This window comes from Poecile atricapillus, chromosome 10 (genome assembly GCF_030490865.1).
Source record: "Poecile atricapillus isolate bPoeAtr1 chromosome 10, bPoeAtr1.hap1, whole genome shotgun sequence".
NCBI lineage: Eukaryota > Metazoa > Chordata > Aves > Passeriformes > Paridae > Poecile > Poecile atricapillus.
The window spans coordinates 14,912,855-14,927,710 of record NC_081258.1 but is presented as its reverse complement, the minus strand read 5'-3'; the positions used below and the strand labels follow the sequence as shown (position 1 = coordinate 14,927,710).

At 50.5% G+C, this 14,856-nt stretch overlaps 2 protein-coding genes across 15 annotated transcripts in view; both read left to right on the top strand.

The window, feature by feature from the left end:
* Positions 1-2,202, top strand: part of RIPOR1 (RHO family interacting cell polarization regulator 1) — a 31,620-nt gene extending 29,418 nt beyond the window's left edge. For 4 of the 5 annotated variants that reach the window (XM_058845994.1, XM_058845990.1, XM_058845993.1 and 1 more), the window contains 2 exons: positions 142-232; positions 1,234-2,202. In XM_058845994.1, the coding sequence (XP_058701977.1) occupies positions 142-232; positions 1,234-1,331 (189 nt within the window). In that variant the 3' untranslated portion in view covers positions 1,332-2,202. Of the gene's footprint in view, positions 1-141; positions 233-453; positions 518-1,233 lie in introns of all 5 variants that reach the window. The other variant, XM_058845991.1, reaches the window with a different exon arrangement.
* A 7,412-nt stretch (positions 2,203-9,614) lies between these two features.
* CTCF (CCCTC-binding factor) overlaps positions 9,615-14,856 on the top strand; it is a 34,631-nt gene continuing 29,389 nt past the window's right edge. For 3 of the 10 annotated variants that reach the window (XM_058846005.1, XM_058846002.1, XM_058845999.1), the window contains exon 1: positions 13,189-13,308. The gene's annotated coding sequence lies outside the window, so the exon portion shown is untranslated. Of the gene's footprint in view, positions 9,764-13,188; positions 13,309-14,856 lie in introns of those variants that run through there. The other 7 variants (XM_058845998.1, XM_058845995.1, XM_058846006.1 and 4 more) reach the window with 7 other exon arrangements.

Below are 14,856 nucleotides of genomic sequence, written 5' to 3'. Positions count from 1 at the left end.
AAAATGAGAAGGAAAAGAAAGAGGATGAGGGGCTTTTCTGCACCATGGGGCTGCAGCGCCCTGTGCTACCTTCCCCATCTGACTGTGTTCCTGCTCCAGCCCTGATAGCCAAAACTCATCTCCTTGTCCCTTCTCCTGCAGGCCAAGGAGAGCATCGAGCAGCTGGTTTACCTGTGCCAAACCGACAAAGAGCCTGTGCGGGAGGCAGCCAAGCAGAGCCTGATGCTGTGTGGTGAGTGTCCTGCTGCTGATCTCTGCTTGCTCCCCACCCACAGCGTCCCAAGTGGCATCTCCTGGTGCCAGCAGTGCCCACGGGAGATGGGGCTTCATGGCTACCCCACGCACTCTGGTTCACCATGCCCCGAGCTCTGCCAGGCAAGAGCAAGCTGGCAGCGAAGGCCAGGCATCCTGTAGTTACAGCACTAAGCCTGGTTGTTATTTATTATTTGCTAGATGGCCCTGAGAGAACCATCTGAGTGTGTTTCTAGGCCTCCAGATCGCGGCAGCTGCTGCACAGGTTGGGACACGTGAGCTGTCCTTGTACCCCTTGTCCCTGCTCCGGCCGCTTTGCTCACGAATGTCTCTGTCTTAGAGCCTGTCAGCCATGTCAAGTTTTGGAGTCTGTGTGTCTTGGTTGTTGATAGTGCACATCCCACTGGCACCCTGACACATGTAGATGCCTTGTGTCCTGTGTCCCAGCAGATTGTCCATGTCACCATCTCTTGCTGGGGATGGCCGCTGCGGGCAGATTTGCAGGCAAAGAGCTCAGAGTGAGCCTGTAGCATGGATGTGTGCATCCCTGTGTGTGCCTGGGGGTTCTGGGGGAGCCCTTGCCACCCCCATGCCAGTGCATGCAGATGTGCACAGCTGTTGGAGCCATCGGAGCTGGCACAGCCCTGAGCACTGGTACCTTGGCCCCAAGTGGGGCTCTCCACAAGCCAACACTCCTGCAGCCCAAACACGAGTTATCCCTGCCCTACGTGGGCAGCTGAGAACAGGATTTGCAGCCTCTGAATCAGGAGCTCTGGGGAGTTTTTGATCCAGATCCCAGCTGGGACATGCCCTGGGTACACTATAGAGAGCAAGAGAGGTTTCCATGCTGTGGCCATAGCACGCAGGCTCAGCTCTACCAGTTGTTAGGCATGTTTCCCTGGACAGGCCAGGGATGGGCAGAACTTGTAGATTTGCAGAACTTGTGCAGTTTGTATCACTGACCATGGCGTGTACTTGCAGGGGAAGATGGTAAATCAGCTCACCGGCGACTGGAGGAGACCCTGGATAGCCTCCCGCGCATCTTTGCACCAGCCAGCATGGCCAGTACAGCTTTCTGAGACCCACGCACACCCACCTGCATCCCTGAGGGCAAAAAGGCACTGCTGGGCCACCCGGGCTTGCACGGGCTGGGGACCCGGCAGCTCCTGCTCTCGGCAGCACACCACAGTATTACCCCGCCTGCCGGCAGCTCGCCACGGCCGCACACTGCCTTACGGAGCACCGCTTCCCTGTCCCCGCCACCGGCCCCACGGGTGCCACCTCTGCACCACTGGGCAGGGGGCTCGCTGCACATCCCACCCTCTGATCGCTATTTAAAGTACCCAGGGAGCCCACCCTTCCTGCCCCCCTCGTCCACTACAGCTGCCAGGACCGGGGTGGCGGGAAGAGGCACCGGATTTCTCTGCCTCCTCTTGCCTTCCTCTTGCTCGAGGGCATGCGCCCTGTCCCGGAAGGACCTGCACTTTGGAAACCTCGCTGTTTCTTTCCAGGAGCTGCCAGGGCCATGGGGACTGCTGCCCTCTGCCACCTGGAGTCCCCAGGACTTAAATAAAATGAAATATGAGATATTAATATATTCTGCTGGCGTTTCTTCTTTCCAGCTCCACATGCTCCTGTCCCTCCCTGGCTTGTGGCTGTAGGGAATGTAGTGAGATGTGGCCTCAGCCCAGAGCCTTTCCTGGCCTGTTGGGAGGTGCTGTGGAGGGCAGGGGCAGGAGGAGCGATAGAGGGACGGACAGACGGATGGACAGAAGCTGCCACCTTTTTTTTTTGTTTGTTTTGTTTTATTTTATTTTTTATTTACAGATTTTTGCAGAAAAACAAAAGCAAAAAATTCTTTTCTATAATGTCTCTATAAATCTATATATAATGTAATTACAGAGAGTGACTAATTTTGATTTTAAAGCAGAAATAAAAACCTTTAAAGAGTGTCGGTGTTGCTGTAAGGGTGTTTCTTTGGCCCCAGTGCCCTGGGACAGGGCAACTTGTGTGTCAGCATAGCTGCCTGGAGGGTGACAGAGGATGTCATGGGAAATAATTGTGATTTTTGGCCCTGCAATTTAGCCAAATGTTGCCAAAATTTGGCTGCTGGGCATGGGATGTATCGCACAAGATGAGGGCCACCGAAACTAGGGCAGTCCCAGGAATGGAAACAGCCGTGTGTGTATGTAGGAGTGTGTATGTGTGTAAACCCACATGTTCCCCAACTCCAGCTGCTGTTGGTTATCTATGCCCTGACTTCCAGTTTGGACCAGTAAGGACCCATGTCCAGCACTGGAAGCAGATTGCAGCTGCTGTGGTGGCCAGACTATGTTCACAAATGTCCCCACACCGGATGGGTGTGACAGGGAATGCTAAACCACCCTGTGAGCTGCTCTGCCTCACCGGCTGTGCCTTGTCCCAGGATATCCGCTGTCCCCACCTTACTCTGTGAGGGACACACCACTGGGTTGGGAGGGAGGCTGCTCTCCATGACCTCTCTTGCTGCCCATCCCTCACCACCTTTCCTGAGGCTGGAGGTTTTTTGGAGGTTTTTGTGCCACTTCTGTGCAGCTCCTCAGCACCAATGAGCTGTTGGATTGTTGGAAGCTTACTGGGAAGGAAGCACTGTTTCCTCTGGCTCTCCCAGGAACTTTGCCCTTGATGGCGGCGACAGCATGGTGCAGCAGCACGGTGGGGGCCACCTCCCTGACACACATAACATGTTTGGTTCTCACTGCTTTGATTAAATTTCCTGAGTTCAGTGGCCTTGGCAGAATGTGGCTGGTGACACGGAGCCTTCCGCTCCACCAAGGAGGAGGTGGCACCAGGCCACAAAATGTACGGCAGAGTGTTGGGTCTCGTGCCATCTCCTGATTGGGCTGGGCAGAAAGGGGGGATCCTGGATATTTTTGCCAGCATCATGAAGAAGGGCTGCTGGGGCCCTTGTTCCTCCACTCTGCATGGAATCACTGTGGGGCTGGGGGCTCCCAGAACTGCTCCCCCTCTCTCTGTGTCTCTGTGGTGTCACTGGTGATTTTTTTTTAGGCTTGTATTATTTCCCTTCCTCTTCTCATACCTCGCCCTTCTGCTGGCTTAAATCCCTGAATATCCACCATGATGGTGCACCTGGGGAAGAATAACTCCATGCACCAGTACCTAATGGAGGCTAAGCTGCTGGGAAACAGCTCTTCAGAGAAGGACACCAGGGAGTCTTGGTGGACAAGAAGCTGTCTCTTAGCCAGCAGTGTGCCCTGGGGACCAAGAAAGCCACTAGTATCCTGGGATGCATTAGGAAGAGCACTGGCAGCAGGTCAAGAGAGCTGATCCTGCCCCTCCAGCTCTAGTGAGGTCACATCTGGAGTGCTGTGTCCAGTTCTGGGCTCCTCAGTACAAGAGAAACATGGAGTTCTTGGAGCAGATCCAACAGATCTCCAAAGATGATTAAGGAATTGGAACATCTCTCTTACAAGGAAAGACTGAGTGAGCTGGAGCTGTTTAGCCTCAAGAAGTTATGACTGAGAGGGGACCTCATCAATGTCTGTCAGTATCTGCAGGGAGGGTGCCAGAGGATGGATCAGGCTCTGTTCAGTGGTGCCCAGCAAGAGGACAAGAGGCAATGGGCAGAAACTAATGCACACATGAAGTTCCACATGAAAATGAAGAAGAACTTCACTGTGTGAGCGACCACATAAACAAACAGGTTGCCCAGAGACAGTGTGGAGTCTCCCTCACTGGAAGTATGAAAAAATCATCTGGACACAATCCTGTCCAATGCCCTCTAGGATGACCATACTTGAGCAGAGAGGTTGGACCAGATGACCATAGTGGTTCCTTCCAACTTTACCATTCTGTGATTCTTTACCCCCTTCCAGGTATTAATAGACATGGATAAGAACCCCCCTCCCAAGCCTTCATTTTTCCAGCTCTCATGACAGCTGCTCCAATCCCTTAATCATCTTAGTGGCCCGTATGGTCCTGGGAAGGGAATAGTTTAGAGGAGCAAAGATGCTCCCAAAGGCAGCAGAGGCAGGGACATCCCCCCAGTCCTGCCAACCACCTGTGCTAGAGCAAGGGCACTACCATCACCAGCAGAGCTGGGGATCTATAGTCCCCAGGCCAAGCAAGGCCATCCATCGGTGCTTCCCAGGGTTTCTAAGCACATACCAAGAGGTTACAGCCTTCACTTCCTTCTTCCTCACTGTAGCAGAGCTTTTTGGGGCTGGCTCAGGCAGAATGTAGCATGTTGTGGTGCATGTGGTCCCATCTGGGACCCTCAGCATAACCATTTTTGGATGCAGTTTTATCTGCAGATGGGACTGCAGGGAGGTAACCAGGGGATGCTGCTGTATCACTTGTCCCTTAGCCTTCTTCCACCTGCTTTGGGGGCTGGATGAGCTCCAGGAGGGAAGCACAGTGCTTTTCCCAAAGCACTGCCTCACACTGTCAGCTTTAGGCAGCAAGAGATGAGGGATGTAGGTCCCAGCTAGCACATGCAGCTGCAGACAAGAGTCCAGCCCTCTCACACACTTGGTTTGGTTTCTTTTCCCTTTTCAATAACTGCTGGGAAAAAAACAGCCCAGTGCCCCAGTGGCCAAAGCCATGAATTTAATTCACTCACCTACCTGGGTGTTCTCCTTGCCCTGCCAAAACCTTGTCCCCTCCCTGCAGCACAATTCCACTTTCCAATATAAGCTACACTTTGACTGTAGAGATCAGGGCAGGAAAGCAGACTTCTCTGTCAGGGTAGGCAGGGAGCTGCAGGCCATGACAAAATGCTCCTGGAATTGCAAGGAATAATCCCATTATTTATGTGGCTTTAAGAACATGTGGGGAAAAAACCCCTCAAACAGATTAATTTAGGAATCTATTGCCCAAGCCCTTGCTGTGAATGGGTCCACACTGGCACTGCCAAAGACCTCTGCCCTATGGACACCACCAGGTCACCTGTTGTTGCAGGACTGCCATTTTCACAGGACCAACCTTCAAACAAAAGGTCTTGATTTTTGGACCTCTCAGCTTCATGGGTGAACTCCCTGGGAGCCACTTTCACAGCACACAGGGACAGACACAGCAGTGCAGAGCACGTTTTGCGGCAGCATTTGTTATTTCAAAGGAGACAGTGTGCCAGCACCACGTTTGTCAGCCAAATCTGTGTCAGCACTTAAAACATCCCCCTCCCATACGGACGTGCTTGTGCTCAGCAGCTACTTGCTTTTCTTGTAGGAGCTGCAGCCCGTGGGAGGGTGTCTGTGTCACAGTTACATTATCCATGTGCTCTGGCTTGGGAAGATGTTCCTTCTCCCTGCTTACTGCTGCTTTTGCTTTTTTCTTTTTTTTTTTTTTTTAATTTTAATTGGAAAGGTGCATATGGATTCAGGAGTACTCTGCAGTATCGCTTTTTACCTGCCAGTCTCGGGAAAGTGGCCTGAGGTGCCCCTGAAGATCATCAGCACAACATTCCCTCCTCTTGCACAGCATCCAGGCTGGTGCAGCTGCCTGGGTTTGACACCAAGAGCAGTCACCAGCCAGAATGACCCCAAGGAGACACTTTGTGGCACCACAAGCTCCAATCAGCCCTTGTGTTAGGAATCACTTAAATCTTGATGTGAAGTAATTTTTGGGGGTTGTAGTTTATGACTCTCTGGTCTGACCAATCTTAAAGTTGGACCTCCCACCTTTTTCCAGCCTTGTGGGAAATCATGTTTCCAAGGTACTCACTGGGGTGCTTACAGATGATTGGAACAGCTAAGCAGCCTGAGCTGAACCACAGCAAAGCAACAGCCTCCTCGTGAGCACTGACGTGTTCCTTGCAGGGCTGTCAGGCACATCTGTATGGGCTTGTTCTCCGAGGACCACTCCTGGGGCAACAGCTGGGGCCTTGTTTCATAGAGAGACCAAATGGTGCTCCAGACAGCCTTCAAAATGTAACTCAATGCTCTCAAGCTCGACTACAGTCTTTCTTAGAGCTGCCTTAGAGTGGTGACTCCTGAGGGATTGTGAAGGTGATGGAAATGCAGAGTTGGAATGAGGAGGGTGAGCCCACCTGGGGCCTCAGCAAGGTGGTCGGGAGCTCCTTGGCTTCAGTTCTTCCCATTCTGCTCGTGGGCAAGGCGTCTCTGGGAAAGGCCTCGCTCAGACAACTTTTCTAGAAGGAGCATCTGCCTCTGGGTGTCTAATTTGGACAGGCTCATAGATTGATATCCAGGAGCACTCACAGTAGGACTGAAGCTGGGGATTTAAACTCCCTGCGAATCAGCTCAAAAGCGCCTCCAAGTGAGGAAACACAGGATCAGTAGGGCAGACCCCCAGCGCTCGCTGGTGGATGGTCCGGGACACTTCTGGCAGGAGAAGTCTACGAATAGGTGCTTGCCAGGAAAAACCTTCAGCTTCCTAAGCACCGACATTCCTGCAAGAAAGATGCAGCCATTTGCCATAGCATGGCTCAAACAAAAGGCAGAGGGATCATTAGCAACCATTTACACCCTGCCCTGGGTGAGTATTTAAAGCAGTGTAAGAGGCAGTTTTACACACAGCTACTGCTCCTCTCCATTTTGATTCGTGCCTGAGCTAAATTTTGAGCTTAAAGCAGGATTCATGGCTACAGATGAAAGATGCGCCATTCTCCCAAAAATTACAGCATGAGAATTGATGGCTTGACAGCTTAGAATGTATGTGATTTTTAAAACCCTCACACTACAGAAATGTTCTGAGCAGATTCTTTGCACTGTGCTGACTTAATTTCCTTCTACACCAACTCATCTAGTGGCTAAAAGGAAGGCCATGGATGTGTTTTGGCTTTTTTTAAATTTATTTTAGCAAAGCTTTTGATTGTCCAACACTGGACTCAAAGATCCTTGTGAGGTTCTTTCAAATTCAGAATCAAATCTCCCATGCAGTGAAGACCCTGGTGCTCACAGTTGTGGGCTACACCATCACCTCTCATAATTAATGGCCACTTTTTACCATTGCTTTGCAGATAATTTATTTTTCCTTCAGCCAAGGCTGCATCCACACAGCTCATCCCCTCTGCCCCCTCGGCAAGCTGCCAATGCCCCGCTGAAACGGGCTAATGGACTTGGGCTAATGGACTTATCTCACTGTCATGATCCTGAGAAGGAAACTTGTTCTGGGTTGTCAACAACCGCCAAAGGAGTATCGGCACTCAGAACACAGCCCACGGTGCTCCGCTGCTTTGCAAGGACTTGAGAGAGCTTAGGCTTAGACAGGAGAAACCCGTAAAGCCGGGTCAGAGCCTGATCTCACTCTCAGCCCAACTCCCCTGGCAGTGGGACCCTTCTCCCCACAGCACAACACAGCTCAGCAAGTCATCACCACTATTCATAACAGGATTTAAGGGCACAGTTTACACATGCTAATGTATGCTAATGTTTTTCTGATGGGTTTATCACTTGTTAAGCAGGTTGTGGTAAAGCCTAGGCTGTTGAACAGCTTTTACTCCAACCTGCAGTGATATCTCAAGAGGAACAAATTTGAGGAAAGATTTTTAACATGGATTTAGCAGCCTTAAAACTCTTTCATTCTACCACCACAGGTTTGTGTTGAGGGTTTGTTTTACATTTAGACTGCTCTGAATTCCTGACCTCCAGGGACTGATAGAGGAGGGGAGTAAAACGAACAAAAAAATGCAGCTTCCTTCCACTGCATCTGATTTTTAAACTATTAATATTTTAACCCATTACTCTTGCTCCATTTCACATGGATTTATGGTAAGAAAATATCAAGAGGATGCAGCATGAGCTCATAGAATTCTCCTCTCCTCAGCTTGCCTGTCAATCAGCTCTGGGTCTGCTACAACACTGCTGGAGATGAGAAAATATGTTAAACCCAGAAGATTCAGCAGCTAAGGGAATGGCAGAAAATGAAAGACAGGCAAGCCCCTGTGTATTCTCACATAAATTCACCATCTTGGTGCATCTCACCAAGGGTGCCGTGGCTCTTTTCACCTTTTGGGGACATGTTGTGGACAGAAAACACCATGGTGTCTGACTTCTGATGGAAATCAACCTTGCTGACTTTCCCAGAAGCTCCCTACTAAACACCTGGCAGCACATCTACCATTCCTGCTGTGCTGAAGCTGACTGGAGCTGGTTTGTCCTACTCAATTATGAGCTTGGCAAGCCCAAGGTCCTTAAAAACACCAGGCAAGCACCATCTTAAATCACAGAATTGTAAAATCCTAGGTTCTCCTGAGTTGGAAAGGACAATCAAGTCCAAATCTTGGTCCTGCACAGGACATTCCCAAAAATCACACCACATGCCTGATGTCCAAATGCTTCTTGAATTCTGTCAGGCCTAGTGCTGTGCCTAGGGAGCCTGTTCCAGTACCTGGCCACCCTCTGGGTAAAGAACCTCTTCCTAATACCTAGCCTAACTCCCTGTGACACTGTTCCACACTGTTCCCTTAGGTTCTGTCGCTGGTCACAGAGAGCACCACCAGCACTGCCCCTCAAGAAGAAACTGAAGCCCACAATGAGCTCTGCTCTCAGTATCCTCTTTTCCAGGCTGAACAAGCCGAGTGCCCTCAGCCACTACTCGCATGGCTTCCCCTCTATACCCTAATTCGAGTCACTTGTTGGTATTTACAAAACTTCCTGTGACTTTTCTGCTGATTAATTAATGACTGTATTGACTCCTCTTCCAGCTTAAGGAAAGTTTGGATCTTTCAACCAGGCCAAATCCCTCCTCAGCACAGAGGAAGGACTTTCTCTGTGGCCTTATTCTCCTGAGGAGCTTCTTCCCACGGAGCTGAAGCACAGCCTCCTGCTTTGAAAGTTTTGCAGAGGTGAAGGGGTCAGCTTTTGATAAGGTACAGGGAGAAGTTTTAGATGAGGAGAAGCGGACAGTTTTGGCTGAGATGGAGGGGGAAGTTCCAGCTGAGCAGGGGCGTGCAGAGCAGGGACTGCCTGCCGTTGTCCGAATCTCGGGGCAGCACTAACACAGCAGCTCCCCTCACGCCGCCCTGCCGGGCGCGCACGTTGCCCTGAGGGGAGGGTGGGGCGCTGCCTCCGGCCCCCCGCCGCCGCCCGCCCCTCGGTGGCACGTGACGCGCTGACGCACACACGCACAGGCGCGCGCCGGGTGACGCCGCGGGCCCCGCACGTTTGAAGTTGGCGCGCGACTCGCGCCCTCGCTCCCCCCTACCCTCGCCCCGCCCCGCCCCGCCCGCCGCTCCCAGCCTGCCCCGCGCGGCCGCTTCCCCGCGCGCGCCGGCCCCCCCCGCCCTCTCTCTCCCCCCCCGCTCGGGCCGGCGGCCGCGGCAGAGCCGCGCTGGGTGGCGCGTGCGCACTGTGCCCCGCCCGCCGCCATTTTGTGTCCGAAAGCGACTGTGGAGCGATTAAACCGCGGGGCTGGTGCCGGGGCGCTTAAAGCGGCGGCGGCCGCGGCGGGGCGTGCGGGGCGCGGCGGCTCCTCCGCGGGGCCCGCGGGCGGCGCGGGGCGGCGGCGGGGCCCGGCGGCCGGAGGGAGCTCGGCGGGGCGCGGGGCGCAGGTAAGCGGCGGCGGCGGGGGGTTTGCAGTCGCGTTCTCCGGCCTCTAGGTGTCACGATGGGGCTCCGGCGCGGCTGGGGCCCCGCAGCGGCCGCCGCCGGGGCAGCAAGGGGGGCTTTGTCTCCCTCTACCGTCCCCGCGCCGCCGCCGCCGCCACCGCCGCCATTCCCCACAGCGCGGCGCTGGGCTGCGGCACCGCCCGGGCCGCCCGCCCTCCTTCCCTCCCCGGCCGCCGCCACCCGCCGGCCCCGACTCCATTTTCTTTCCTTTGTCTCCTCCACCGCGCCACCGGCGCTGATTAACCGCCCCATTACCGCCCCCTCCCCGCCGCGCCTGCCGCCCCCCCCTTCCCTTCCCGTCCCGCACGTCCCTTCCTTCCCCCCCCTCCCCCTCCCCGCCGGGCCCGCTCCCCTCCCGCCCCGCCACCGCTCCCCGCCCTTTCTCGCACCTCCGCGGGGCTCGCCCGGCGCCCTCCGCCCGCCGCCCGTGTCCTGCCGCGGTGTCCGGCCGGGCGCTGCCCGCGGGGACGGCTGCGTGTCCCGCTCCCGCCGGCCGCCGCCTCGCTGCGCTGGCGTGTGCGGCGGAGTGAGAGGCGCTGCGAGGCGCAGAGCGGGACTCGAGCTCCCTCTGCAAGGCAGGCTGAGCAGCGCCATGCAGCAGCACCGGGGCGGGCACGGCTGGGGGGCGCCCGCTCTCGCCGCGGTGACCGGCCGGCAGCCCCCCCGCACCCCCCGCGCCGCTCCCGGAGAGCGGCGGCCCCGCCGTTCTGTGTCCACCCCCCCCTCCCCTGTCCCGTCCTCTCCACCCCACTTCGGGCCCGGGGTCCCCACGGGGCTTCAGGCTTCGATCGGGAGCACCTGGGCTGCCACCGAGCCGCCGACCAGCTGTGTCACTTGCTGGGACTTGGCCCGGCTGCCCGACTCGCGGGGCACCTCACCGGGAACCTCCCGGGCCTCCGCAGCCGGGCGCTTGCCCAGGGATGGAGCCTGAAAATTCATGGCAAGGGACGGCGTTATTCCCTCCCTTCCATGGGTCTTTGCTGCTTGGGGGGGGGGGAAGCACAAAACACGATTCTTTTTGTGATGCAGAGGAGGAAACTGCACATGCTCTGTGTCCAGACGCTTTGCTGTTTGTTCTCTACATCAGCTTTAGATTTCTTTAGAATGTATGTTCATATGGTATCATATTTGGCCTTGCGTTAACCTTGTGAAATTACTTCGATAGAAGGGTTTTGTCGTGTTGTATGGCTCCTACGTTCCGTGTAATCCTTAGGACTTGCCTTGCCTGTTGGTGAGAATGAGCTCTTTCCTGTTTGTGACTTCCTATTTTTTTGCCGAGCCTTTCTCCCCTTGAATACGTGCATGGCTGTTCCTCATCTCTGGCCAGTTACTGAATTCTGGTAATAAACTCCAGAGGTTTTTCTAACTCCATTAGAAGCATCTAAAACACTGTTTACCACTTCCATTGTATGTGTTTTTGTTTCAGTACAGGAAGTGTGTAAATATCATCTCAAATTCTCCGGTTTATTCATCCTCTGCAGAGCCTGTTGAATTGCAGGAGCCTGGTGAATATAAGAAATAATTCTGTGCTATATTCAAGCTCTTCTTAAACGATTTCCCTAACACTTTCCTTCAGTGTAAAAGACAGAACTGAAGAAAGGTGCAATTTTAGTATAAGGGCAAAGCAATTCTTGCTGCCTTTTTCTTTTCTAGGTTGATGGATTTTTACTTCCATTTTGTTTTTCTTCTGGATGTGTAGGGCTTGCTCAGTTTCAGTGTCATCTGCTATGCATGAATTGTTATTAGGATGCACAGAAAGGCTCAAACTTTGTGGGGTGTTTTTGATGAGTAATATCTGAGCAAAAGGTGCAAAACTTGAGTTCCTGTAGCTTCCAGTGTCCCTGCAACTGAAATAATACATCAAGGCTCATCTATTTCGGACAGAGCTTGGAGAACTGTCACAACAGCATTAAGTTTGCTGGTGACTCGTGCATGCGGTGTTACTGAGGGAAGGAGCTATTTCAAGAGCTGTTTTCCTGTGAGCAGGGTGGATCTTGACTATGATCTGTAGCTAATTTGTGTGTATCCTCACCAGCTCTTGGGGCTGCAGGTTGATACCCGCCTGCTGAGCTCCCAGTGCTGTCTTGAAATGCCAGAAGCTGACCCATGTTATTCTTGACTTTATTTAGCATTTACCTGAAAAATCTAATTATATGGGATTACTAACTTGTTAAGGAATTTCTGTGCACCACCTATTCCAGAATTTAATTTCATCTTCTCCCTTTAGGACTTTGTGTCCAAGAACTGCTTTTCTAGATTTCTGGAAGTTGGATATTGAGTATTATTAGGCCTGTTCTTGGAGCAAAGCCAGCCTACTCCTTGCATTTATTGCTCATACTTAAACAGGTTCCACTGACCTCTGGATAGCTCTCCCTGCTCTGTCCGAACAGTTTTTTGTACATTAGCTCTTTCAGCTATATTATTGATTATATTTGCATAAAAACTCCCTAATTCTCCATCCTGGCAACTTTAGCTTCTCTTACCTCTTTACCAGAGAGAGAATGCTCAAGGGAGTAATAAGCATTAGGATCCCAAATGTACTTGTTATGTGCTCTAGAAATACGTGTAATAAGGAGCAGCCACTGCTTTACCTGAACACAAGGACACACACTGACAAGAGCTGAAAGAAACCAAAGCTTTGACTGCTTGTTTTGTTTGTGTTAACTTACTGAACTGTACTGATTTATTTGTTTAACTCTAAACCCCTGTTCATCCATTTGGCTTTAGTTCAGATGCCCAGTTCACTCTTTGTTGCACTAAACCTTGAAATGTCAATACAGTATCAAGCTCTGCTACTCTGTAACCTACGTGGTCTTAGAGACACAGATCAAGGAAATTCACTTTTATCGGTTATATTTAGTGTGATAACAATGGTTCAGGTCATACATGGCATTTGTTCTTTCAGTTTTTTTACTGAAACTTAGAAAGAATCTGTCCTGTCCTGACTGTAGCTGAAAATACTGTTTTGTTTTGGTTTTTTTTGTGCTAAAGGATACTTGAATTTCATTTACAACACCCCGTTCTGCTGCTCCTCCCACTTTCCTCCAATAATTCATCAGTCTTTAGTAATTAAGTGAGGCATGCTTATCCCAGATACATTTAATGTGGACACTAAAGAGTTGCTGCTCAGCTGAGTGATCTGTTTTTCTCTGATTAACAAAAATAACATCAAAAAGAAGAGCAGAGTAAACAGAAGGTGAGCAGGGAGTTTTATGTTTCAGATCATGTTAACATTCAAGTAACTGCACACAGAACAACTCAGACTGGGTATCTAATGTAAATTAAAGCTAAAGTGAAGTTTTCCTCAGTATTATAAAAACTTGGAAGCTATAAAATCTTAATTTCCTTCCAATGTGGTTCTTAACAGGTGAAAAGAGAAGTAGTGCAGAGACAGCTCTCAAGAATGGCGCAGTTAACGTGCATTGACTTAGGGGACATCTCTGATAGAATGGACTCCCGAAGCATTATTCTCTAACTATCCTTACAGGTGAAGTTTTGAGTCATAGATAGAGTTGCATTTCTTATGTAAAGTTTTGTTTTTAGATACCCACCCCTCCTCAGTTCAAGCCCTCCCAAAGTTTACTGTCAGCTGCCTGAAGATTTCAGTGTAAATATTTAAAAGCACAAGGGCTGTGATCAGTTAGGATATGCTGACCAGTGACACCAGCAAGAGCTTCTGTAATGGCAGCAGTGCAGCAAGCTGAACTACAGGGTATTTTTTATTCTCTCTGTCATGCAAGTAGTCTGCCCAAATAGATATTGTTATGTCAGTCAGCTAGCAGCAGCATATTATTTTTCTGCTATAACTGCAAACTCATAAAATTTCTAAAGCTTCATGGGTTTCACTGGAAAGCTTTGCTCAAATGTAAAGATGGGGTTAAGTAAGTTCATCTTATACTGAAAATCCTGTTTTGCATTTTTATTTTCCCATACTGTAAAAAAAAATCTGTTGACATCATTAAATTTGTCAAATTCTGGCAAAACAGAAGGCAAATCACAGATTGTTTGGCATGTGAATTGCACCCCTGTCCGTATTAATAATGCATCATCATTAGAAGCCTATATATGTCTCAAACATCTGCAGGTAAATTATATAAAAAAACCCAAACACAAGCCAAAACTTAACAGAAAACTATTTAAAACCACCCCCCACCGGAGTACATTGGGAGGTGAGAGAGACATTTACCTTGGCATATTGGTATATTTTTCACCAGCAGGAATATTTTTAACTGCAGTATTGGAAGAGATATAGTCCATGCACATTGGAATACTAGTGAAATTCCAGGAGGTCAGAGAAGTGCTGATGTATCAGTAATAAAAGGAGGTGGAGTGGATGAGCATGGCTATGCAGGGTGGGTGGCAGGTGCCCAAAACACCTTGGGTGTTTGACTAGCTCTGCATGGTGTTAACACACGTGTAGTTCACATTATTACCAGGTCTCCCACTTATTCTTAGTAGAGAATTTAGATAAAGTAGAGAAAAGTGTTAATCACACTAACCTAAGGCTTTAAGAAAACAAGAGCTTGTTAAATTTATTACTTGACTTTGTTAAAGGATTTGATCTTGATGACCTTACTGTATATTAATACTAGTACTGAGTATCAGTAAATGCCATTTAGCTCAGGATTAGTCTGGGGGTGTACAAGAGTGAATAGTTTCCATGGATATTCAGCAAAAACTAGTAATTGCTTGTCACAATTTGTTTTCATTAATCATTTTGTTGGTGAAAAATATCTTTAAAAACTTGTTCATGATAAACTGGTTCATGGAAAATCACTGGGCACTAAGGCTGCCACTGTGATTGTCAGGTGGGAGTAGATCCAGTCCAGTGCGTGTGCTAAGGCTGCTACATGTAAAGCTGTGCACCTGGGAACAAGGTATTCCAGCTGAATTTAAATCAAGGCACATTGTCTCTTAGAAAGCAGTGATTGAAATTTGTTTTGGAGTCATAGTGAATAAACAGCATAAACATGAGTTTCCAAGGTGATGCTATGACAAAGAACAGTTCTTAAGTGCATTAGTAGAATAAGCAGAG